Source organism: Arvicola amphibius, chromosome 1 (genome assembly GCF_903992535.2).
Source record: "Arvicola amphibius chromosome 1, mArvAmp1.2, whole genome shotgun sequence".
NCBI lineage: Eukaryota > Metazoa > Chordata > Mammalia > Rodentia > Cricetidae > Arvicola > Arvicola amphibius.
The window spans coordinates 13,664,251-13,688,641 of NC_052047.1; the positions used below are offsets into that span (position 1 = coordinate 13,664,251).

The 24,391-nt window shown below is 40.8% G+C and overlaps 2 protein-coding genes across 5 annotated transcripts in view; one reads left to right on the forward strand and one right to left on the reverse strand.

The window, feature by feature from the left end:
* Thap6 (THAP domain containing 6) lies at window positions 1–9,127 on the reverse strand. 3 transcript variants are annotated; one of them, XM_038327592.1, is made up of 5 exons: window positions 9,053–9,127; window positions 8,239–8,341; window positions 6,779–6,986; window positions 5,613–5,735; window positions 1–2,399 (listed from the first exon to the last, which is right to left on the reverse strand). In XM_038327592.1, the coding sequence occupies exons 2-5, from the start codon at window positions 8,316–8,318 to the stop codon at window positions 2,163–2,165; spliced, it is 648 nt and encodes a 215-aa protein (XP_038183520.1). In that variant the 5' UTR covers window positions 8,319–8,341; window positions 9,053–9,127; the 3' UTR covers window positions 1–2,162. The 3 variants fall into 3 exon arrangements, with proteins under 3 accessions (XP_038183520.1, XP_038183537.1, XP_038183529.1); XM_038327609.1 differs by lacking the exon at window positions 9,053–9,127 and adding an exon at window positions 8,781–8,847; XM_038327601.1 differs by lacking the exon at window positions 9,053–9,127 and adding an exon at window positions 8,655–8,678.
* Rchy1 (ring finger and CHY zinc finger domain containing 1) overlaps window positions 8,921–24,391 on the forward strand; it is a 20,814-nt gene continuing 5,343 nt past the window's right edge. The window contains exons 1-4 of one of the 2 annotated variants that reach the window (XM_038327622.2): window positions 8,921–9,354; window positions 17,511–17,630; window positions 18,408–18,523; window positions 22,828–22,906. In XM_038327622.2, the coding sequence (XP_038183550.1) occupies window positions 9,265–9,354; window positions 17,511–17,630; window positions 18,408–18,523; window positions 22,828–22,906 (405 nt within the window). In that variant the 5' untranslated portion in view covers window positions 8,921–9,264. The remainder of the gene's footprint in view (window positions 9,355–17,510; window positions 17,631–18,407; window positions 18,524–22,827; window positions 22,907–24,391) is intronic. The other variant, XM_038327631.2, reaches the window with a different exon arrangement.

Here is a 24,391-nt window from a genome sequence, read left to right on the forward strand (position 1 = left end):
TTATCTGTCCGAATTTTATTTTAAAAACTAAGTATATAATTAATACAGTTTCACCCTTTTTCAAATTAAAGATATATACAGGTACCTTTAGCAAACGGTCTATTTTCAGAAATCCAAACTTGATATGGAGAAAATGCCACCATCAATCCTTCATACCTTCTTTGGAAACCAAGTGTATTTCAGGGTCTAGAGGCCAATCCATGTTTAGAAACTAGAGCCCTTAGGTCAGCTTTGGCTGCCTGGGAACTTCCGGGTAGGTTGTGATTCGCCTTTTCTTTATACTCGGCAGTTCTTCCCTGGAAGACCTAGGCTGCAATCTCTGGGCGGAGGACTGAGGTAGGGATGGAGGTTAAAGTGCCAGCTGGTAGGGATCCGTTATTTCAAGTCTGGTTTCCACTGGTAACTATTTGTCCACGAGTAAAGAGCAAATGGGAAGCTCTGCGGTATTTCCCCCACTCACCGAAGTCTCAGTGATCTAGGCCTAGTGAAAGAGAGGACAGAGATTGACTTCACCGCAGCACAAGCAGGCAAAGTGACTGTGCAATGAAATAGGGCCGAGCCTGGAGCTTCCCTCTTCAGTCTTCTGGGCTTGCTGTATGGCCGGCCGGCCGGCAGCCTGGGGAGGGGAAGTCTGCAACACCACTGCGCTTTTCCCTTCGCCAGCCCCCAGTCACCAACTTACACATACATGCTCACAAACAGGCTGAGGATTTAGATTCTACCCATATTTCTCGTTAGAGTACCTGATGTGACTTAAAAAATTAAACAGGAAAAATAAATAACAGGAAGACAATAAAAAATGAGGGTAACATAAGAACCTCAGTAATTTCAATCTTAGCACAATAATTATCTCTCAAGTGTGGGGAAAAAAATCTCTTTAGAGCTAAAGTCCTACATGAAAATACAATATCTTAAATACAAAAATCTTTATCTGACCATATCCTTATGGTACTACTATGAAACAAAGTTACAGAGAACAAATATACAAAAACTGGACATGATTTGCTAACACAATGACGCAACTGTTGCACACTCTGACTATGCACAGATCTCCGGATAAGATTCAGACTTGTGCTTAATACAGGGTGGGACTTTGGCTAATACTTTTTATTTTAATGTACAGTATGTAAGATTCTTAATTTTAGGTTTTTTAGTAAGAAATCAGGGGAGAAGCAATATTCTTAACATTGGGCTCAATCAGTAAACAGCCAGGACTCTTCTATATACTTGGTAAGGAGTCTCCAAACAGCGCTTCGGCATGTCATTTCTGAGTAATTACTGCCACCGGACAGTCATCAGTTCCGTTTCTATTTCCACTGCAAGATCCGCACATTTGCAATAGCTTTCCTTACGCGCTACAGTTTTAAAAGTGTCAGCACTCTCACTTCTTAAAACCACAAGACAGCCTTGCAAATCTTCAGCTGGTGGCCGCACTGTGTATGGAAGAGGTGACCGAAGAGCCGGGAGTCATGTTCTCGTGAAGCAACACCCGCTCACCCGAAGTCAAACGTGTGCTTTCATTCTTTGGTGTCTGAAGCTAGTCTTACTAGTCCTTGTGAGGAGGAATGATGCACTGTACTGACATCCTGTCAGGAGTCTCAGCTAATTGACTCTTAAAAGCCAATAAATCTTTTCCATGGGCTATTCTCAGGGTCAGTGCTATGGAGTGCCTTATTAAAAAAATAATCTATGATTAATTACTAAAGCACCTTGGGTTGGATGCAAGATAAATGTGTGTTGTAAACAATGTCTGCTTTATAGTAAAATATTTAAAATTAAAATCACAATTTACTATAAAGGATATACACATATGTAGTCAAAGCTAAAATTTGGATGTTCCAACTGCTATAACTAACGTGGCCAACTTGATGTACTTCCTTACTTTTTTGAGATTTAGCCATCTTACAATAGTGACCCAGCACTATTTTATGTCTGTAAAAACGTAATTGTCACAAGTCACACAAAAGCCTAACTACAACACATTTCTGTACATCTTCGTTAAGTTTTTGGTTAGCAGGAATAATGCATAATGCTGCCTGGTATCCAAAGTGCTGTCAGTGACTACAGATAGGATTTAGAGATGGTGTGTGAGGTCTTCTAAGAAGCATCATCAATGTCAAATGTAGATGGAACATATAAAAAATTGCTTCACAAATCCAATCTCATTCCGTACTTTCACAACACTCCCAACAGAAAGCATCCAGTCTGTTGGCTGTTTCTTGGCTGATCAGACATTCGTCCTTAAGTTCTCTGATTGTCTTTCTCAGTGATTTTTGAAAGTGTTTTTCTCGGTTCAAAACATTCTGCAGACTTTCCTTGGTATTCTCTAGCTCGATGATCACATGATCTAATTTATGCTTAAGCTTCTTTGGACTGTCCATTACACTGTAGCTATGTTCCTAAAATATAAACACCAGGTTTTTAAATAGGAAAGACAAGTGGTTAGACATAAGTTTAGCACTAAGTTTTAGCTAGTTCTTCATTTATGAAACTTAGAGGAGACTATTAGGTTTAAAGAAGACAGGAAGTGGACGGGGAGTGGAAGCAGTATTAGGGTGCCTAGCCTCTCTTCCTTCTGAGGCTCAGCATATACGAGGAACATGGATCACTGACGATGACAATCACTCCTCATTTGGGGCTTCCTGCCTGCTAAGATGAGCACTGGATGAAACTGCACTGGCTGCCATAGCACTTGCAAAATCTATACCGCTTTCATTCCTTAAGCACGGCAATGATAAACAGCTTGTATTTATCAAATGAATGAGTAATTTTTGCTTATTTATCTTTTTACACAGGGTTTCATGTATCCAAGGCTGGCCTTGAATTTGAACTTGCCATATAGTGGAGGATTACTTTGAACTTCTGATTCTCTTACCTCCATCTAAGGATTGCATGCATTCCCCAATGCCCATTTTTTGCAGTGCTGGGGATCAATTCCATCAATATTTATTTTGGCTATGCTTAAATATATGGCAACACACTTTTACATGTTCATTTGTAAACAAGGAAAATAACACTGACGTAGAAAGATACTATAAACTAATTTTGTAAAGTTATTTAATATTAAAATTACTCAAGAGGAGTTTTGTGTCTAGCCAAGATAAAGTAAAAGACTAGACTGATAGCACACGAACCAATGTGTGGTACAAAGACATAAAACATATTTGAGGATAACAGGTACTCCACTAAGATGAAAAACAGAGGTGAGGGCTGCAGTCGCTCCAGCTTAGCCTTGGAAGAATTTGTATGCCCCAGTGCAAAGATGAGAAACTCACGCAGAGCTTGGCATATGAGTGAGAAGATTAAGCAAACATCAGGGAAACCAAGGAAGCTATTTTTTTCCTTCTATTTTTATGTGTGTGCATGTGGAAGCCTGAGGTTGATGTCCAGACATCCTCTTTGCTAGTCTCTATTCACTGATGTAAGGAATCTGAATCAAATCCCGAGCAAACTGATCTTGCTAGCCAGCTGGCTTTGGGAATCCTGTGTCTGCCTTGAAGTTGGCATTTATAATCACTGGGCTGTCTCCCCTGCCCCAGATAGTAAACTTCTAAATCACCCATGGTCTAACAGTCAACTGAAACGGAAACTGAACACATGAAAGGTAACGAAAACATTAGCATTGATTGCCTAGATTAGAAAGACACAAATCTTAACGATGACAGCAGCTTTCACCTTACTAGAAAAAGGCAACACATTTTACATTTTGAAATAAGTAGAAAAAATATAATAACAGACGAACAGAAATTAGGGAAGTATAAAAAAATGAACAAAAGTTGAGTTCTATGACAAGAAGATGAAAATAGTTAAACCTTCAGGCAGGTTAATCAGAAATGTAGAAGACAGAATATCAGGAGTGAGAGAACTCTGGAGTCTCCTAGAGTCAACAAAAGGACCAATAAGGAGGCATTAGTAAATACCTTACCCTAGAAAGTGCTGCAGCTGCATTAGTAAATACCTTACCCTAGTAAGTGCTGCAGCTGCATTAGTAAATACCTTACCCTAGTAAGTGCTGCAGCTGCATTAGTAAATACCTTACCCTAGTAAGTGCTGCAGCTGCATTAGTAAATACCTTACCCTAGTAAGTGCTGCAGCTCTGATGAAATGACAAAACCTTGGAAGACAGAAGCTAGTGTTTCCTTCAACAAGCAAACAACAACAACAACCCCTAAGTCCACAGTGCTTCACTAGACAAATCTATCAAATATTTATAAAAAAAATTATCATTCTACAAAACACTTTTTCCAGTTTTCTTACTGTTTTGAAAGGTCAGTATTAATTTGATCTTGAATTCAGACGAAACATTAGAGAAGAGGAGGGGGGGAGCCCTATGCACTAAATATCCCTCTTAAACACTCAAGGAAAGATTATACTAAAAAACTCCCAAGTTGTACACAAAATACATAAAAACAATGATACATTATGGAGTAAGGGTCATCCTGGGGTAAAAGGTTAGTTAAGCTCTTGAGAAGTCAGCTGACATAACTTACCAAATTAACTTAAACAAGAAAAATCATGTTAGGAGATGGGATTGCCTGAAAACTGGCTCTCAACATTTCTCATCACAGTCTTGGAGTCTCAAGCAATTCAGCAAAGCAAGGAAAAGCAACAAGCACATTTATAGGACGAAGGAAGAATTAAAACTGCCTTAATTATAGAAAACATGATGATCTATGCAGAACATCTGATGGCCTTAAACTATTAAACTGTATTGTACTTAATATTTGAGTTCAGCACATTTGTCAAATATAAGATCAACATAAACTATATTTCCATCTTTTAGGAGCAAACACAACAGTGGCATTTAGAGCAGCAAGCAAACAGAAAATACCAAGGATCAGATCTGCCAAAGCAAAACACCTGTGTGCTGAGCGCTCTGAAGCAATGCTGAGAAGGTAAAGGCCGAACAAAGGGGGCACTGAGGTTCCAGTGCCGAAAGACTCTTAAGATCCCCATCTCTTGCTTCTCTCCACGGGATCTACAGAGGCGGCAGCAGAGCAGTGAAAATTCCAGCATGGTTTTGGTAAAATTTTACCAAGTTGATTTTAAATTCATATAAAAATGTTAAAGAATCGATAATAGCCAAAACAACTTTGATAAATAACAAAGAAAGCAGACTGACAGTATCTGATTGTAAAATTGTAAAGCTGTACAAGACAGTATGTATTTAATGCCCAGCATTTATATGAACAAGCAGTCTGTGAGTAAGTACATAAAATGTGAATAAGTACATACGAGCCTGAATACTCTGTGTTCTGTGACTTTTTCCACGAGACCTAAAGATAGAGCTATTATTAATTACAAATTTCCATGAAGAAAACAGACTACTTAAAGGGAGGAGTTATTTTATCGCAGACTCATCCTTGTAAAGGCATTCTTCAAAATCAGTACCCAGCAGAGTAACTGCTTCTGTACTGCTTCTGCATACATTCTGACCACAATGATCCTGGGAAGCAAGCGTGTTTGGAAACATCACATATTAAAGACCCCTCCCCAACAAGTCTACAATCTGTGTTTTGCAATGACTCTGACATATTTGATCCGAGTAGAGAGACCATATTCACCTTAAAACAATTAACTCAGCAATTAGTTCAGCAAAAAATTTTACTTACAAAAATGAACTGGGATTGGAATTCTTCAGTGCATGAAGCACCGACAAGCTGGTGACCGTGGTTAGTGACTGGAAGGGTTTTGAGAATGAAGTTTTTCCTACAATGAAGTCTTCCTCTCTTCTCCTGTTAGGAACAGTTAATGAAAACCATTGTGATACTCTATCTGTTCTTACAGTTTGATTCCTTCCTGACTTTCAAAGTGAAAAGAAGTACGTAGTGAAACACTGTACTGCTCACAGAGACTATTCTGGAAGGAAGTCAGTGTGTTTAATTCTGTTTACTTTTAAAGAGCATCCCTAAGGCACCTCTAGGGTTCATCTGTTAACATAAAATTTCCCTAAAAACGAAGAGTGAGAATGAAAGAGGACACTCCCCACCAGCTGAGGAAAAGAAGACAGGACCCGAGGAAGTGAGGTACAGACATAATCACGGTCCCTGTCTCTTCTTGAAGAAAAGACAGCCATCAAGGCAAAGTGAGCAACTCACAGCACTGTTAGTGGAATATAGAATTCAACTAGGTTCGCTACTCAGCCCTCTGCTTTTCTCCCGTAACCTCATCTCTGTCTTTTTCACTTATCCTTTTTTCTGCTGTTTTGACTTTTGTTCATATTTAAGTTTTAAATTTTGTATCTGTGACTTCCTTGGAACCACCCTTTGGTCTAATTTGCAGTTTGCTCTTGAGTTTTCTTTTTCTTTTTTTGTTTTGGTTTTTTGAGGCAGGGTTTCTCTGTGTAGCCCTGGCTGTTCTGGAACTTACTCTGTAGCCCAAGAGGGCCTCGGACTCACAGAGATGCTTCTGCCTCTGCCTCATGAGGGCTGGGACTAAAGCACATGTCCCCCCTCCCCCCCAATGCTCCGAGTTCTTAAGTACAGTCAATCTGAAACCTCAGTTCAACCTTCTCTGTTTTTAAGAAGCTGGTACTGAGTTAAGACAATTCTTTCCATCAGTCCACTTATCTGAACCCTAGCCATGTACCAGTGTTTATGGGTGGCTGCCGGCTATATCATCTGCCAAGCATCACGAAAAGCTGAAGCTACAGTCCCTGGAACTCCCAGAATGCACTACAGATGAACAAAGCCACACCGACAGACCACGAGTGCTGAAGTGTCTTGAGAACCGTCACAGGAAGTGAGCACTCAGAGCGAGCAGTAGTTTGCAAACAAACCTGCAAGTGATCTGGGGATTCGAAGACAGAAGGGACGACTCCCGGCTTCAGTCTAGTGCTGGGCGTGCTTCTGTCAAAGTCTGTCTTCTTGAAGTGCCTGGAGCACAGCACGGCTCCTTTCTTTGGCTCCCAGATGCCTGCAGCATTCACATCTAGTCTTTTCATTGCCAACACCCATTTTCGCTTGATGTTTTCATCTGTGGGGAATCTAGAAAAAAAATAAAAAAATTAAAATGAAACACTATTGATATATATTTGAACTGAAACATTTAGGAAATCATGATTCTTGCTTATGTAACAAATTAATTTTTAAAAATTACAATTTTATTTACATGCACGTGTGTGCACACGCATCCCAAGGTATGCACAGTATAGATTAGAGAGCAATTTGTGGGAGTTTCTTCTCTCTTCCTATAATGTTGGTCCTGGGTGTTGAACTTAGGTCACTAGGTTGGTGACAACTGCCTTTATCCACTAAGGTGTCCTGCTGGTCTCACAACTCAGTTTTAATATCCAGACTTTTCTGCCGACTCTTCTTCAGACATATGACTTCTATTTAACGTTTTATCACACCATATGGACTTTTCGATGGACCTTCAGCACCTTGTGGCAAGATCTGCAATCCACGGTTTTCCCTTATCTACAGATGTATACCATTGGCCTCTCCCTCCCTGAGGTGACATCCAGAATTTACCCTGCACTTTCACTTCTGACATTATCCAAAAATTACTCGGAATAGCAGCTAATACATAGCAGGTCTACAAATGCTTTATGAAATGGGCGGAGAATAGCTGCGGGGTCTAGAATTCTCAAGACAGAACTGTCTTGGGAGATATGGGCGTCAGTAATCATAATTCTCAATATTTCCAAACCAGTACAATTTCTTGGATAAGGTAGTGTAGACATATTCACTTTTTATTTCCATGTCGAGTAAAATAACTGGATCTTTCCTAATAGTCAAGCGCTTCACACAAAAGCTGCAAAATCCTTAGCACGTTTATATTAGATATTCCCATGGGTGTCACAAAAATGGCCAGAACACTAAATTAGAATCCCCATGCTTTATCTGCAATGAGGCTAAACCATCTTTAGTCTGAACTTGTAATTTATAGTGAACAACTTAAGCCTCGTCTGTTTCTAAATAGAAGGGAGGTGTATTTTAACAAAGGCCCCCCATTTAGACTGTAAAGGACATGTAAAGAACAGGGAGCCTAACAGTTAAAATGCAAACAACATTAGCAAAGGTGAGTCTGACGATTTGTGTGGGGGGATTTTATTCTTGGTGGTGGTGTTACTCTCGTCTTTGATTCCTTGGCACATTATAACCTGCACATTATAAAGGTGTGAAGGAGCCACCGCCACTTCACGTTTAACCAGGCTACTTTGGAAGGTCTGGGGAACTGAGCTTGAGACTGCAGACTCAGGTAGAATCGCTCATTTCAGTAACAGCCAAGTCTTACACATGAAACGTCAGTCCTTTTAACTTGGAATGTGGCAAACAGCGAGAAGCACATCCAATGGCCGAGCAACATTTCACCATGATTTTAGCAACTCATAACGAAACTGTAAGAGAATTAAAATGAGTTAGTGACTTTAGGTTGAAAGCCAAAGGTAACTCCCCACCCCCCCAAAAAAGAAGTTTCGCTGGTAAACTTTTCTAAAGTGTCGGTACTTTTTTTTTTTTTTTAAAATAAGGATGGTCATTTAGTTATGCACCTTGAGGTCTAAGATTTCAACTTTGTAGATTTCGTTATTTGTCCTGTGTTCTTACGGACCCGATTTTCCCTGCCACGGCTCTGTGCACCCTAACTCGTGGGACACTGTTTGCAATTCCCCTTTCGGCTCGAGGGTCCCCTTCCCCAGGGAAACTACACACGGTTATCCTTCAAGGGTCCCTCCAAACTGTGATCTCATTTAACACAGTGGTTCTTCCCCCATCCATCTGTGAGTTCCACTGGGGCAGCTCACGGCGTGCCTCCGTTTGCCCACTTTTTCTCCTCACGTCTTAGGGGGCGATCAGCACAGGGAAACGGGAAGGGAACGTCGGCAGCCGCCAGCACGAGGGGGTGCCCGTCGCGCAGCCACCGAGCTCCGCCCCCTGCTGGAGGCGGCCGCGAGCCCGGCCGAGGGAGGGGCCTCTCCTCGAAGGCGCCGGGCGGCCGAGGGCGGCCTGCAAGCGGGGCCCCACCCGGCGTCGCGGCGGCCCCCTTCGCCCGGAGCTCCGGGCCGGCAGCGATGCGAGGGCGAAAGGAGAGCCAACCTATGCGTTATTACCGTTAGCAGCGAAGACAGCGACTAACGTCGGCGACGGAGCTAGCGCCTCCCTTCGCTTCCGCCCCCTCGAGCAGAAACCGGAAATCCGGCTGCCCCGGATCACGCGAGCAGCCGCTATCTCGCCTGCGGTGGCCGCCGCTGCGAGGAGGAGGCGTGTCAGGCCGGCTCTGCTGCTCCGAGGTGCTGTGGATCGAGAAGGGGAGGTGGAGGAGATGGCGGCGACGGCGCGGGAAGATGGCGTCCGCAGCCTGGAGCGAGGGCGGCGGGGCTGCGAGCACTACGACCGGGGCTGTCTCCTTAAGGTGACGCCTTTATTTTTATTATTATTATTATTATTATTATTATTATTTTTTGTTTTTTTTTTTTGTTTTTCGAGACAGGGTTTCTTTGTAGCTTTGGAGCCTGTCCTGGAACTAGCTCTTGTAGACCAGGCTGGTCTCGAACTCACAGAGATCCGCCTGCCTCTGCCTCCCGAGTGCTGGGATTAAAGGCGTGCGCCACCGCCGCCCGAGGTGACGACTTTAAAGGGCGCTTCCTGAGGGGGTGCCGGGTTAGGCGGGGGCGGGTTGGGCCGGGCGGTTAGGCTTGGCCGTAAGTTTCAGACTGATCGGCTTGTTGAGATGCCTTCTGTATCTGGGATGGGTTCCCCTTGCAGGGAAGGCTTTTTGGGCAGGGTGAGCACGAGCCCTGGACTCGATCTCAGAGTTTGGACTTTGCAAGCCGAGTTCTTGTTTGTAGAGAGCCGGGCCTCGCACGGAGTCCCTTACGCGACGGCTTGAGTCGTCATTTGCGGTTGACAGCAGGAGGAGGTAGCGGCAGGCCTGTCCTGAGCGTTGCTCCAGGACCTCCGTCGGCTGTGGAGGACTGTGACCGATGGAGGCGAAGCAAAGGGAAAATCAGAACATAACTTCTGTTCGTGCAGCAAGCTCAGGGGCTGGCCTGTCAGCTTCGCTTTGTTGTCTAGGAGGCTGCCCAGACCTGTCAAGGAGCAAATAGAGACGTGTGACATGAGAAACAGTGTGAGATTGCCATTACATTGGCTTTCAGGGAAGTGCCTAGGACGTTTATGCGATTATTTTTGCTGCTTAAGAAACCTAGCCATAGCCGGGCGGTGGTGGCGCACGCCTTTAATCCCAGCACTCGGGAGGCAGAGGCAGGCGGATCTCTGTGAGTTCGAGGCCATCCTGGTCTACAAGAGCTAGTTCCAGGACAGGCTCTAAAAAAAAGCTGCAGAGAAACCCTGCCTTGAAAAACCAAAAAACAAAAAAAAAAAAAAAAAAAAAAAAAAAAAAAAGAAGAAGAAGAAACCTAGCCATTTAGAGTTTTTAAAAATGGCCCTCACACAGTTAAGTTTCCTGACTTTTTTGTTTTTTTATTTTTAAGGAAGCAGTGGGACTATTTTGTTGAGAAAGCCTGGTATTTGAGCTGGGGGAGTAGCTCAACGGTAGACCTTGTGCTTAAAATGCTGGAGGCCTTGGTTCAGTTAGGGCTTCAGAAATCTCCCACCGAGAAAAAGCTTGATTGCTGGAATTCTATAGCTTCGCCCCACCTTTGTTCTGCCCCAGATTTACTCTGTAATTTTGAGCAAGCTGCTTTTTAAATGGCTCGCATATAAAATGGCAATTTCTGAAACCCCCCTCTTTTTTTCTTTTTTGGTTTTATGAGACAGGGTTTCTCTGTGTAACAGTCCTAGCTGTCCTGGAGGAATTAGCGCCGTAGACCAGGCTGAACTCAGAGAGATCCGCCTGCCTCTGCCTCCTGAGTGCTGGGATTAAAGGAGTGCGCCACCACCGCCTGGCCAGAAGTTCCTTTTTTCCATGGCTGGTGTTAGAGGTGAAGGCCTGTAGTTCTATCAGAGGTGCACTTCCAGCTATGTGTGAAGCGGAGGCAGTGGGAATGCCAGCCTGGGGGTGCTACTGCCAGGAAGGAAGAGAAAAAAGGTTGGGGGAGGTGAGTGTGTGTGTGTGTGTGTGTGTGTGTATACTACTAACCTCACCAGAGAGTCTATAGGTTCAATCTCCACTGCCGTGGGGAAAGCCCCTCTTTTATTAATAATATGATGATTGCATACTAGAGTGTACATGTGTTTAGGAGGTGCATCCCCAGAAATGAGTAGTAAATATTAATTACCAATGTAAGTCATTAGTTTTTTTTCCCCATTTACCAGTCAGCCCTGCTGGTCACTGACCTTGAAAGCTAGAATTAAATGATACACTTAGATCTGTAGCACAACTTAAACCCTTTCCTGTAGGCCACGGTTTGGTGAGTATTGTTTCATTGCACTGGATGGAGTCCTTTCAGACTGATCAGTTACCAAATGTTGTGTAAACAGTTGAATACTGTTCTTCTGATTGCATTTCTACTGCAATATTTTCATAGGTTCAAAGTCAGATATGGGACTGAATTTCACATCTTGCCCTTCCCTGGCCTGGCAAAGTAACTAATTTCACAGCCACAGTTGTGTTTCAAAGCACTTTAACTGCTTTTCCCTGAGTGTCATGCATTGCTCTTTTTTCCACTCTCCCTCTTCCTTAAGTAGGAGAGGCCGACTGAGGTCTTTCAAGGAGCAAGCTCGAGTGCAGCTGTTCAATCAGAGAAGGAGTGGCAACTGACCTTTGGTTTGTCAAGGGGAAGGTCAACGTTGATCTTGACAAGAGAAATGTCAATGAAATGATCCAGAATAAAGATTTATTGGAGTAGATACTGGAAATAACAGAAGTTTTGGATTTTTATTGCAAAGGAGAGCAAACATGGTTGTTTTGCTGAAGATGTGTTACAGTACGTTTTTGTACACTGGGGCAATGATCTAAGAGGTTGTTTGGTAATGCAGCAGGGAAAGGGAGCATTCGAGGACTACTGTTCTTGCTTGAGTAGTCAATGTGAAGCCGATCTTGGCTGCAAGCCTGGACTAACTAGAGTCTTTGTAGATGAAGACAAGGTAGAGTGCAGAAGTTTGGTTCTGTAATAAGCACCATAACCCAAAACTACTAGAGGAACAGAGGGTTTATTACTTACACTTCTTGTGACAGTTCATTAGGGGAACCTGGAGGTAGGAGCTGAAGCTGAGGCTATGGAATGCTGCTTACTACTGGCTTGCACTCCATGGCTCACTCAGCATCCTTCCTTATATAGCACAGGATCACCTGCCCAGGGATGGCAGTGATGGCAGTGGTCTGGGCCTTCATACATCAGTCATAAATCCAGAAAATGCCCCACAGGTGCTGGAACTGGGTAATCTGATGGAGGCAAATCCTCAGTTGAGGTTCCCACTTCCCAAGTGATTCTACTTAGTTTCTACCTAGAAGATAAAGCATATTTATTCTCAGGAAGGTTGATAGATCTTGTGGGTGAGTTTATCTTGATTACTACTATTTTGATAGTGAAATTAGTAGCAAGGTCATTGACAGACTGTTGCGAGGAAGAAAGAGGTGTTCAGAGTTTTAAAGGGGAAACTGTAAAAGGAGCATCTAGATCACTAGTTCTCAACATGGGGGTTAGATGTGGGGAGTGGAGTGACCCCCTCACAAGGGTTGTATATCTCAGGCTTTGTATTCGCTCTTATAACTTATATTAACCTATTATTTTTATCTATGTTAGCCACATGGCTCGGTACCTTTTTCAGTGGGGTAGGTCATATCTTGCTTCTTCCGTGATCTGGGGAGGACTGCCGAAAGAGCTTCCTTCTGTTCTCATTGCCCCACCTCTACTTCCTGTCTGATTGTCGTCCCCCCCCCCCCCATTCATCCTGTATGGTTGTCCTGCCTATACTTTCTTCCTGGCTACTGGCCAATTGGAGTTTATTTAAAACGTAATTGACAGAATATAGAATTGTCCTACACTACTTCCCCCTCTTTTTGTTTTTAAACAAAGGAAAATATCCATAGTCCATTTTTTGGGAATGTGGGCAGAGTATTCCAGGCTACTTCCTGCTGGTTGGGGGCGCTGATAATCTTATGGGGACCTAAATAAAATTTAGAATTATGATCAAGTCCTGACTAGAGTATCCTGTGAGTCTTGATCATCTCAGGCAGCAGTCTTGAATCTGTTCTGGATGTAGAACTCAGACATCTGGGCCATCTATTCCTACAGGAGATTTCTCAGGTGATCTTCCTTGATCAAACCTGATTTTTCTTAACTCAGAATGAATCCACAGACTCTCATTTCCTGTGGAAACAAAAGCAAAATCTCTTCTCCAAAGTAACATACCTTTTGACTTCAATTTTGAAGTCAAGGTATTTCAAAATGCCTATCTTGGATTAATTCAGCAGCATTTATAAGCAAATATCTTTTAGCAGCTGTTGCTCCTTCCTCAGCATTCAAACAATTCAAAGAGAGCATAATAACATAAAGTATCAAGATTCTCTCTGTACTTTTCATCTTTACATGGCTTTATTTTTAACCTCTATTTCTTTTATTTTTACTTTTGACTTTTTGAGACAGGTTCTCTGTGTACCTTTGTCCTGGAACTCCCTCTGTAGACCAGGCTGTCCTTGAACTCATAGAGATCCACTTGTTTCTGCCTCCCAAGTGCTGGGATTAAAGGCGTCCACCACCACACCTTGAATTCACAGAGGTCTGTCTGCCTCTGCCTCCCTAGCTTCGGGGATTAAAGGTGTGTGCTATCACACCTTGAACTCACAGAGCCCTGCCTGCCTCTGCCTCCCAGTCTTTGGGATTAAAGGCATGTGCCACCACACCCAACTACTCTTTCTTTCTCTCTTCCCTTTCTTTCTTTCTTTCTTTCTTTCTTTCTTTCTTTCTTTCTTTCTTTCTTTCTTTCTTTCTTTCTCTTCCTTCCTTCCTTCCTTCCTTCCTTCCTTCCTTCCTTCCTTCCTTCCTTCCTTCCTTCCTTCCTTCCTTCTTATTTTAAGGACTTTAACCTTTTCCTTTTCTCTCCCAAGCCATCATATATTTTTAACACACAGTAAACCTGTTTACTGTTTAGATTTTTAACTCTTTGAATCTATCTTTACTGTATATAGCTCTTTTTTTCTGACCACATGTGTCTTTAATATATTAAGCAATATGAGTAGGATTAAAGCCGTGTCTTTGACGACTGGATCCAGCCCATTTCTTAGCTTTCTGAGATTTTAGCTTCATGGTGGAGGTAATCTGTAGCCACGTTTATTGCAACTCTAGAGTGTTTCAAGGTCCCTGCCAGCAAGCAAGCTGCAGCAGTGTGCTCACAAACCACACAGAAATGCTCTGTAGTCCGCCTGCCTGAAAGAGTCAGAGTTTGCCCTGGCACGGCCCAGAAAGCTGGCATTTTAAAAGGGCACAGCTTTTTTCCTGCTATGGCTGAAAACTGAAAAGCATGTGGTCAGCTTTTCATCACCACTATGTAAGTGTTTCTTGGCAGGACTTCTTAAAAGAGCTGCAAGGCTTTACAGCTAAAGCTGAGTCAGGAAGACTCTCTTAGATGAGAGCGCTTGCTTGCCTTTAGCAAGCAGAGCAGACCTGAGAAATTGCTGCTACCAAAAAACCATTCTTTATTCTTTTCTGTCTAGAATTACTTCCCAAGCTCTCTCAGGTTTTATGTGGATGCAGTTGTCCACACGTTGGCGCCATCTGTAAAATGAGGGCCTGCTTGTAGAGGTTTCTGTCTTGCCCAGTTCCCACAGACAAGTCCCAAAGAAAATTACACAGAGGTCTCCATAAGTTATAAACTGATTGGCCCATTAGCTCAAGCTTCGTATTAGCTCTTTTAACTTATATTAACCCATTATTCTTATCTATGTTAGCCACAGGGTCAGTCACCACAGCCTGAGGAACTGTTTTAAAGGGTTGCAGCATTAGGAAGATTGAGAACCACTGTGCTAGACCTTGAGGCTTAGACTCTAGAAGAATGAGAGCATTAACTATGAAATGATGGTAATAAAATATTTTTTTTTCTGAGTGTCTAGTGAAGCAAGAATAATTTGAGATGCCAAGAAAATTCAAAGAAGTTTATTTTTATTTATCATTACGCCAAGAAGTTAAGAACAAGAAGTCACCTGACAGTGAAGATATGAAGACATTTTAAAAAATAAATAAAAACGTTAGTTTAGTGATAAATTCTAGTACAATTTTCACTACTAATGTAAAAATGAATTCTGTTAATAATGGTGTCTGTGTTTAAGGGAAGAAAACAAAAGTTCACACAGAGCTCATGAAAGGTATTGTCAGGAATCTCAGAGTAATAAAATTTAAAAGCTTGGGGGCAGGCATGCAAAAGTGTGTTCTTCTCTGTCACACAATAAAAACAAAGAAGGAGACCAGACAGTGTGGTGGTATTTACTTCAGCTGTGGTTAGCTGCTTCCGATGCATGTCAGTGGATAGGAGTGGGGTTCAACTAGTGTTAGGGTTTAGCTGTCTGGTATTTGGAGAAAGGAGGAGGCAGCTAGGCTATGTGCAAGGGAACACATGGAGTTAGTTGAGAAGAGCAGAGAGTTAGTGGCTAGAATTTGTTCTTGGAATTGAAATACAGGGCTAGTACAGTCCTTTCTCAGGAGCAGCAGTTGCAGAGTATGATGACTGGGTCCTCAGGAATCTCTAAAAACTACTTTGTGGGATAGTAGGTATTCTGTATCCAGTGTGTTGGCATTTATACTGATGGCGGAAAGCAATGATTAAAACTAGTCTCCGTATGAATCAAGCAGGGATTTTGTATTGCAATCAGGTACACTGTAGTATACCTACAGTTAGAGCCAGTGTCACTTAAAAATGTCATTAATGAAGTGCTAAAATTAATAATTATCAAATCTTAGCTCATTCTCATCCGTATCTTTTAGTAACTTATTTGACAAATAGAAGACTTTCAGCAAGCATTTGGTTTTCTTGAGTAAAGATTCTTAGGCATTTGTGAAGTAAATTAGTTGCTTTGTTCATGGAACTTTTTTTTTTGTTTGAAAATAATTGGTTATTCAAGCTTGAGTATATGGGAGACATTTTCTCAAAAGTGTGGAAGGAGTCAGGACTCATGAAGAAGAAACAATTTATAATACTTTAAAAACACAAGTAATTCTTATGTGAGATATTGATAGCTATAGTCCAGGTAAACAGAAGTTCTTTGATACCCTTAAGAGTCTTAGAGCTTAACAGGGGCCTGAGACTGAAATGCTTGTGGATATCGTTGTGTTCACACTTAGGGATGGGACTGCGTGGCAGAGGAGGATTGGGATACAAGGCCATCTAAAGTGAGAAAATTTAGGTTTTTGAAGGGATTATTGTGGATATATTCATCACTAAAATTTAGTCGAGAATAATGTTGGAGAAAAAGAAGTCAGTAACATGTTACAGCACTTAAAGGATGGAGTGTGTTCAGTAACAGCCTTAGGAAATGGTCAGGATGTGCACATCTGCACAGTGATAGTATACTGGAAAAACATTTGGCCTGGGAATTTCCTTTTTTTTTCTCCTTCCTTCCTTCCTTCCTTCCTTCCTTCCTTCCTTCCTTATAGCTACATTTTTTTCCCCCTACAATGTCATACATTTTGGTCATTTCAGCTCCCCCCCCCCCCAAAAAAAAATAAAAGAGATGTTCTTTTTTGAATTCTGGGGATTAGGTATTGAAATGAATACCTTGCATAATGCCAGGAAAGTACTATACCAATAATCTACATCCCAAACCTGGCATTTCTTGATATAACGGGGTAAAAGTTAAACACTTATGAAATGACCTAACAATAATGAGGTTTAAATAATCAAGAATACATTTCTGTACATTTCTTTCCATGTAACAATTCCAAGTGTGATCCAGATGGGTAAAGACCACTGTTCCACTTGGTCATTTTAGAGTCAAATTTTTTCTGTTGTATTTTAACATATTGTAAGGCATTTGATCATCTTTATGTGGGATCCAGCTGTAGAATAGTTCAATAATCTGCTCTAATGAGGGAACAGATTTCAGTGGACAATTGGCAGTTTTTAACACTCAAAATCAGTGAGTCTGGGCATGGAGATGTATGTTTTTAACCCTTGCACTTAGGAGGTGGGGTAATCTGATCATAGCTGGCCTGTAGTTAGTTTTAGGACAGCCAGGGCTACATTGAGAGACCCTCTCTAAAAACAAACAAATTTATTGTATTCCGTGCAATATTAGGTATATGCATTATGATTAGTAAATATTAGTGAAGTTAAAACAGTTTGTGTTTAGATGTTGATTTTTTTTTTCTGGCAATGTCTGAGAAGGTGTTATCTACTATTTAGGTTGAGAATGAGATGCGGTTGTTGTGGGATTGATTTTTTCTGTCTAGAGATTTCTGCCTTTATAATGTTTGTGTTTTAAAGTTGTATTTAGAGTCTTTCAGGCAGATATTGAAGGGGAAGATTATTAACATCAAATATGCCAAGAAATGAAAGCTAGCCATGGATCCATTGGTTGTAATCTTTGACCTTGATCCAGAGAAGGAGGTAGGAATTTTCTTTCTTTATAATTAACTTGTCTTCTTATGCTCCCTTTGTTCCCCTGGGTGTTAGGCACCTTGTTGTGACAAGCTCTATACATGTCGGCTGTGTCATGACAACAATGAAGATCACCAGCTGGATCGTTTCAAAGTAAAGGAAGTGCAGTGCATCAACTGTGAAAAACTCCAGCATGTAAGATTTTATGGCACCTGCCTTACTTTTTAAAGTGATGGATTAAAAACTTTAATCAAAAGTTGGAAATGAGACTTAACTCTAACTCTCTGAGTTAGTAACATTGTTGAGTTAGATGTTTAAAAACATAAAAATAAGTTGCTATCTGATGAAGTCACACTTTCTGATCCATGATTGCCTCTCTCAGGTCTCTTATAAACAAACCTTAACAATTTGTCCTGGTGAAATAATCCCTTCCCCCAAACTCAACTCATGGTAACACCATCGTCAGGGTTAAAATTCCAGTACATGATTATTTCAGGGACAAAAACCTTCAAACCTTGGTAGTTATCAATCAGCAATTGACTCCTATATTCCAGACGCTGTGCTTAGGTCTAAGAATACAAGGACAAAGCACTAATTAGAAACAGGGAATGGAGTGAGTGATTACACCACATAGTGGTGTTGGCATGTAGGCTTTGTGTTGTTCACATGAACACAAAGGAGAACACTCTGTGGAGCAGATAATATCTGAAGAGAACAAAGTGAGAGACTCTAGGTTGAAACTCTAATCTGATACACAGGATCTGTGGCCTTGGGAAGTTTATTTCAAATCTCTCAGCCTCCAGTTTTTCATGTGTGTGACAGGATGGGTTAGAATTCCCATGTCAGGGCTGTCACAAAAAAAAAAAAAACATAAAAATAAGCTTATAAATAAACATGCTTTCATATAAATTCTGAATATTTAAATCGTTTTGGTAAAGTTACTTGAGTTTTTAACTACGGTGTCCTTTTCAGGCCCAGCAGAATTGTGAACATTGTAGCACACTGTTTGGAGAATATTACTGCAGTATATGCCATCTGTTTGACAAAGATAAGAAACAGTATCATTGCGAGAACTGTGGAATTTGTAGGTACGGTATATAAATGTCCTAATATTTCCTGTGCATTTGGCCAATTATGGTGTCTTAGTCACTTTTCTGTTGCTATGGTGAAATGTGGAGGAGAGGAGAGTTTGAGCTGTGCTTCCAGAGGGTTAGAGTTGGTGGTGACACGCACGCACACACACATGCACACGCACGCACACACACATGCACACGCACGCACACACACTGCACACACACACACACACACACACACACTGCACGGGGAACAGTTCGGCAGTAGGTGGCAGATTCGACAGCCTAGAGCTCACATCTTGCTCTGTAAGCAGGAAGCAGAGAGAGAGAACTAGCTAACCTGTGTCTCAAAGCTCTCCTTCAGGGACACATTTCCTCTAGCAAGGCCACACCTCTTAAACTTCCTCAGAGGTCACCACCAGCAGGGGACCAAGAAGGTAAATACTGGAGCTTGTGGGGGACATTCTCATTTAAACCAGTAAAATAGTTTAAAAATTAGCTAGTTTTGTTTTGAGATAGGATCTCACTGCTTGCTGTATCTTTCATGCTGGCCTCAAACTCAGGGATCTGCCTCCCTCTGCCTCCTGAGTGCTGGTGTTAAAAACTTACGCCACCACTGCCTGACTTATTTTTTTTAAAGTGAGACCATCATCTAAGGTATGGTCATCTGAAAGTAGTAATCTGATTTATGCCTATAGGTCTCATTGTTAGAGTTAAGTGCTGTGGTTCTTCTTGTATTTGCTTATTTTTGAGATTGTAATTTAATCACAACATTTTTCTTTTTCCTCCCTTCAAGCCCTCTTATATACTCCTCCCCACACTCCTTCAAATTTGTGGTCTATTTTGTCACCAATTGTTATGAGCCTACATATATATGTGTATTTCTGTATATAAGCGTTCTTAAATATAACCTGTTGAGTTGATATAATGTTACTTGTATGCATGTTCAGGGCTGTTTTGCACTGAACAACTATTGGTGTGTTCTTCCCTGGGGAGGGCTACCTCTCCTTCCAGCTTCAGTTGCCTGTAGTTCTCTGTGTAAGGTTGAGGCTTCATGGGCTTTCCCCTGCAAAGTTTGGCATGTTTGTTGAGTCTTTGTTGAGTTCATGTTTGGGTGGTCATGCTGGTGAGATTTTATGGATTCTTATTATCTATTTATTTATTTAATTTAGTAAGGATGATTTTTGCCTTGAGAGAGTATTTGGTTGTGAAGACATTTTGTGTTGTCATAACATTTACTGGGTACAAGCCAAGAATGCTGTTAGAATTCCTACACGGTGCTAATAGTCCCCTGTCATTAGAACAGTTTGGTCCAAATGTTAGAAGCTAGGTAGGAAAAAACCACAGTCTGGAATGTAGCATGCTATGTGCCTCTTCATTTATCTTCTTGTTTTACTTTTTGCCATTTTGAATGAAAAAGGAAAATTTCAGCCTTTTCAATGTGATTAAGAAGAGCTGACAAAGCCTAGCAGGGTGTCTTCATACTTAACACCTTTGTAATAGATGATGTAATGCTTTGAGCAGTACAGAAAGGAACCCAAATGATTTTGCAAATAGTGGTGACTTTTCTGTATTTCTACCATACTTAGAGATCTCTAAGAATGTTGTGCTTTAAGTTTGATTACAGTCCTTATCATATGAGAACTAAGTTATGAAAAATCTGAAGTAGTGAATATTTAAAAATTCTTAAATGAAAAACATTTCATTTTATCTTACTGAGCATCAAATGATGTGACTCATGTTTGAGGTGAATGATATGTGACATTAAGGATTCCTTTTCATTTGTTTGAGACAGTCCTGGTACAGCATAGGCTGACCTCAGACTTAATACTCTTCTTTTCCAGCATCTAAAGGCTGTGATTACAGGCGCATGCCGCCATTTCAGCCACTGTTGTTTTGAAATGATTGAAATATCAAAAGGGAATCTAAAATCTGTGTGTGCATTTGCAGCAGAGTTGAAATTATCCTCTCACTATAACTTTTTAAAAAGTCATGTTACTTTTAAATGTAGCCTTCTGTTGTCATGTAAAGATTAGATAATCTATTAATATGAGTCAGGAGCAAAACTGATATTCTAAATTTAGAAAGGATATTGAGATAACTGATACCATGTCTTTAATCCCAGCATTCAGGAGGCAGAGGCAGGTTGATCTTTTTGAGTTTAAAGCCAGGCTGATTTACAGAGCTAGTTCCAGGAAAGACAAGGCTATACAAACAAACCCTGTCTCAAAAAGCAAAGCAAATAAAACCCAACAAAACAAGCAAAGATAATTGATACCTATTTGGAAAAAATTTGATTCTGAAATGTGCATATTCATTATAAAACTGTTTTAGCATTTTGTGACAGAAACTCAACAGTAGTTCATGAAAGTCTGAATTTTAGTTCTCATGGAAAAGTCTGATTCAGGTACTTAAACAACTTAGCACCCTCCACGTTCTGACCCTAGGTGTTTTCTTCTTTGATTCTGTGGGCTCACATTCTGGGCAGGGAAAATGACTAGATCTGTGAGAGAGGCGTTCTCTTTCTCTTTACTAGAAAATAATTGTCATTCATTTTTCGTTCCTTCCTTTAATTTGTGTGCCGTGTGTGCATGTGGAAGTCAGGGGATTGCTGGAAGGAGTCTGTTCCCTCCTTCCATGATGTGTGAGTTTCAGGGAATGCAGTCAGGCTCTCCGGCCTGCTGGCCGTGCCTTCGCTTTCTGAATTATCTTGTAAAGCACATCTCACACAAGAAAATTGAATCTTTTCACAGCCTCCAAAGAAGCTGGGAACTTGTCTGTTTTCAGGATAGGTCTGAATAACTGCCTTTTAAATAAATGTTTTATTGTGAAAGAAGCAGAGAATAGAAATGTAGGGATCAGCTTGCAATTTTTTTTTAAGTTTCTTGATACAGAGCGGGTTTCTCTGTAGCTTTGGAACCTGTTTAGCTCTTGTAGATCAGGCTGGCCTCAAACTCACAGAGATCCACCTGCCTCTGCTTCTTGAGTGCTGGGATTAAAGGTGTGCACCACCACCGCCCGGCTCCCAGCTAGCAGTCTTATTTTTACCATTTATATTATAAATTTTATAATGAGCTTCAACTTGAAGAAAATATAAAATGAGTTATTTTAACTGTTAGTGTATACACAGGAGAATGTTTTTGGTCTATAGTTTACAGAAGTTTTTCCCAAATAGTGGGCAAAAAGCATAAACTATAAAGGAAAATATTGATGGTCTTTAAGTTTTACTTTTTGTTTTTATTTTAAATTGTGTGTGTACTTGAGCATAGGTGACCATGGAGGCTAGAGGTCAGATCCCCTGGAGCTGGAATTGTGGGTAGTTGTGAGCTGTCTGCCATGGGTGTTGGGAGCTGAATGTGGGTTGTCTGCAAGAGCAGTATTGCTTTTAACTACTGACTCATTTTAATAATATAAAGTAATGGTGGATCTTTATGAAGAGCTAGACAACAGACCAGTAATCATAACATACATAGTGAAAAGTGAATATCCAGGCTGTATAAGGCTTCTTTTAAATTAATTGACAAAGGGCAAATACTGAGGTAGAGAAAAGAGCAGAACACATCAACAGAAAATTCACAGAAATCTGAATGGTTCTTTAACATTAAAAATTAGTCCTTTGTAATTTGAGAAATGAAAGTTAGAATAGCATCTGTTATCTATCATGCATGTGCCCATATAGTCCAGGTTGTGAGGAACATGCATGTGGACATGTAAACTAGCAGTCTTTGGAGGGGTCAGGTTGTCAATATCAGAGTTGATGACCCAGTACTCAGACTCAATAGTGTCACTTTTAGGGATAGTGAAAAAAATAGGCCAAATACAGATTAAATCCTAGCTGGACAGTTTTTAAAATTATGTCATTTGTAGCAAGTAAAGATTGCAAATTTTTTAAAGCTTCAAAATACTGAAAAAAACAAACAGATTGTAAATTTTATCAATAAAGAAATATTTTTGAAAATTATGATACATTTATACCATATGACTGCTGTGTGGCTATTAAGAATGAAGTAGTTTTCTATGGACAGACACAATCATCAGGATATACTATTAAGTGTAAATAATTGCAGAACGGCATCTGTAGAATTGTATAAGAAAGTAAGCTCAACTTGTGTGCATCTGTTCTGTGCATCCATATCCAGTTTTACAGAAGTGTCACTCTGCTTGTGCTGGTTACCGTGGACACTGGAAAGATGGCATTTCTCCGCATTCTTCAGTGTGTTTGAATATTTCTACAGTGAGACTGAGTTTGGGAATTATGTTGTGAACAAATTATCGTGTAATAAAAATAATCTTTTGGCTTTCATATTGTGCTTTGTTAGGATTGGTCCAAAAGAAGATTTTTTCCACTGCTTGAAATGTAACTTATGCCTAGCCATGAATCTTCGAGGAAAACATAAGGTATATAATTCAGCTGCATAATTTCAAACCTATTAGTGTTTTTGAAAACAAGCTTAAATTCTAGTATGTTTGGAAACATACTGATTTTCATATATTACCAACTACAACTATGTTCTTTGGTTTTCTAAAAAGTAGAATTAAGTAGATAATTTAAAACATAAGCCTCAGAATATTTGATCTACAGTTTGCTTTTCGTAATGTAAAAACGCCTATAGAAGTTATTAGCATAATGCTCGCAGCTTCTCAGTTGGTTCATGGATTTTTTTTTTATTGAGCTATACATTTTTCTCTGCTCCCTTCCCTTCCTCCCTTCTCCCTTTCTACTCTCTCCTTTGATCTTCATGCTCCCAGTTTACTCAAGAAATCTTGTCTTCTCCTTTTTATATAGATCCATGTATGTCTCTCTTAGGGTCCTCTTTGTTGTCCAGGTTCTCTGGGGTTGTGGACTGTAGGCTGATTTTTCTTTGCTTTATGTCTAAAAGCCACTTGTAGTGAGTACAGATTCTTACCATAGATAGTGCTTCTAAATTAACTGTAAGGGAAATGCTAAGTGATACAACTATTTACAGTGTTCTAAGAGTAATTAGAAAGTATTCTTTGTATTTCTTTAATAATTAAGGCTTATAAATATGAATATAGGAATTTTATTGTAATCTCAGACCCTCTCTTATTTAAAAACAATCTAATGAAATACTGTATTTATAGTACTGATTCTATCTACTGTTAAGAATATAAAGAATGGAGGATCAGCAAAGCAAAGTATAAAATAGAGGGCAGTCCAGTAAGAGACTAATAATAGCCTTCTGTCTGAAGATGAGACAGAGAGACAGGCAGACAGACGCACACACAGAGAATAGACAGACGCAGAGTAGTGAGGAAAGTTAGGATGAATAACAGACATTGAGAAGTGATCACTGAGAGTAGCGTGAGGCTGAGTAAAGATGACTCCCAAGGTCAGTCTTAGCGTAAAGGAATTGGAGGAGCAGCATGTGAATTTTTTTTTTTTTTTTTTTGGTTTTTCGAGACAGGGTTTCTTTGCAGCTTTAGAGCCTGTCCTGGAACTAGCTCTTGTAGACCAGGCTGGTCTCGAACTCACAGAGATCCGCCTGCCTCTGCCTCCCGAGTGCTGGGATTAAAGGCATGCGCCACCACCGCCCGGCTAGGATGTGAATTTGTTAAAGATTTGAGTCTGACCTTAAAAATTTTGAGGTGGCTTGGCGGTAGTGATGCATACCTTTGATCCCAGCACTCGGGAGGCAGAGGCAGGTGGATCTCTGTGAGCCTGTTCTACAAGAGCTGGTTCCATGACAGGCTCCAAAGCTACAGAGAAACCCTCTTGAAAAACAAACAACAGCACCACCACCAACAACAAAAAAAACAAATAAAAAAATTGGGGGTTGATAGTCAGATAAACTGGCTGGGATTGTGGCACATGAACGTTCATGGCTCACTTGAGTTACATAGAGGGGCCTTGTCTCAAACAAA

Excerpts from the sequence above, each read along its gene's own strand:
- Thap6 (XM_038327592.1), bottom strand. The coding sequence starts at position 8,318 with ATGGTGAAATGTTGCTCGGCCATTGGATGTGCTTCTCGCTGTTTGCCA. Across the intron at positions 6,987-8,238 it reads AAAGGACTGACGTTTCATGT|ATTCCCCACAGATGAAAACA; the intron begins GTAAGACTTGGC and ends TTTTTTTTCTAG. Across the intron at positions 5,736-6,778 it reads AATCCCCAGATCACTTGCAG|GAGAAGAGAGGAAGACTTCA; the intron begins GTTTGTTTGCAA and ends TGTTCCTAACAG.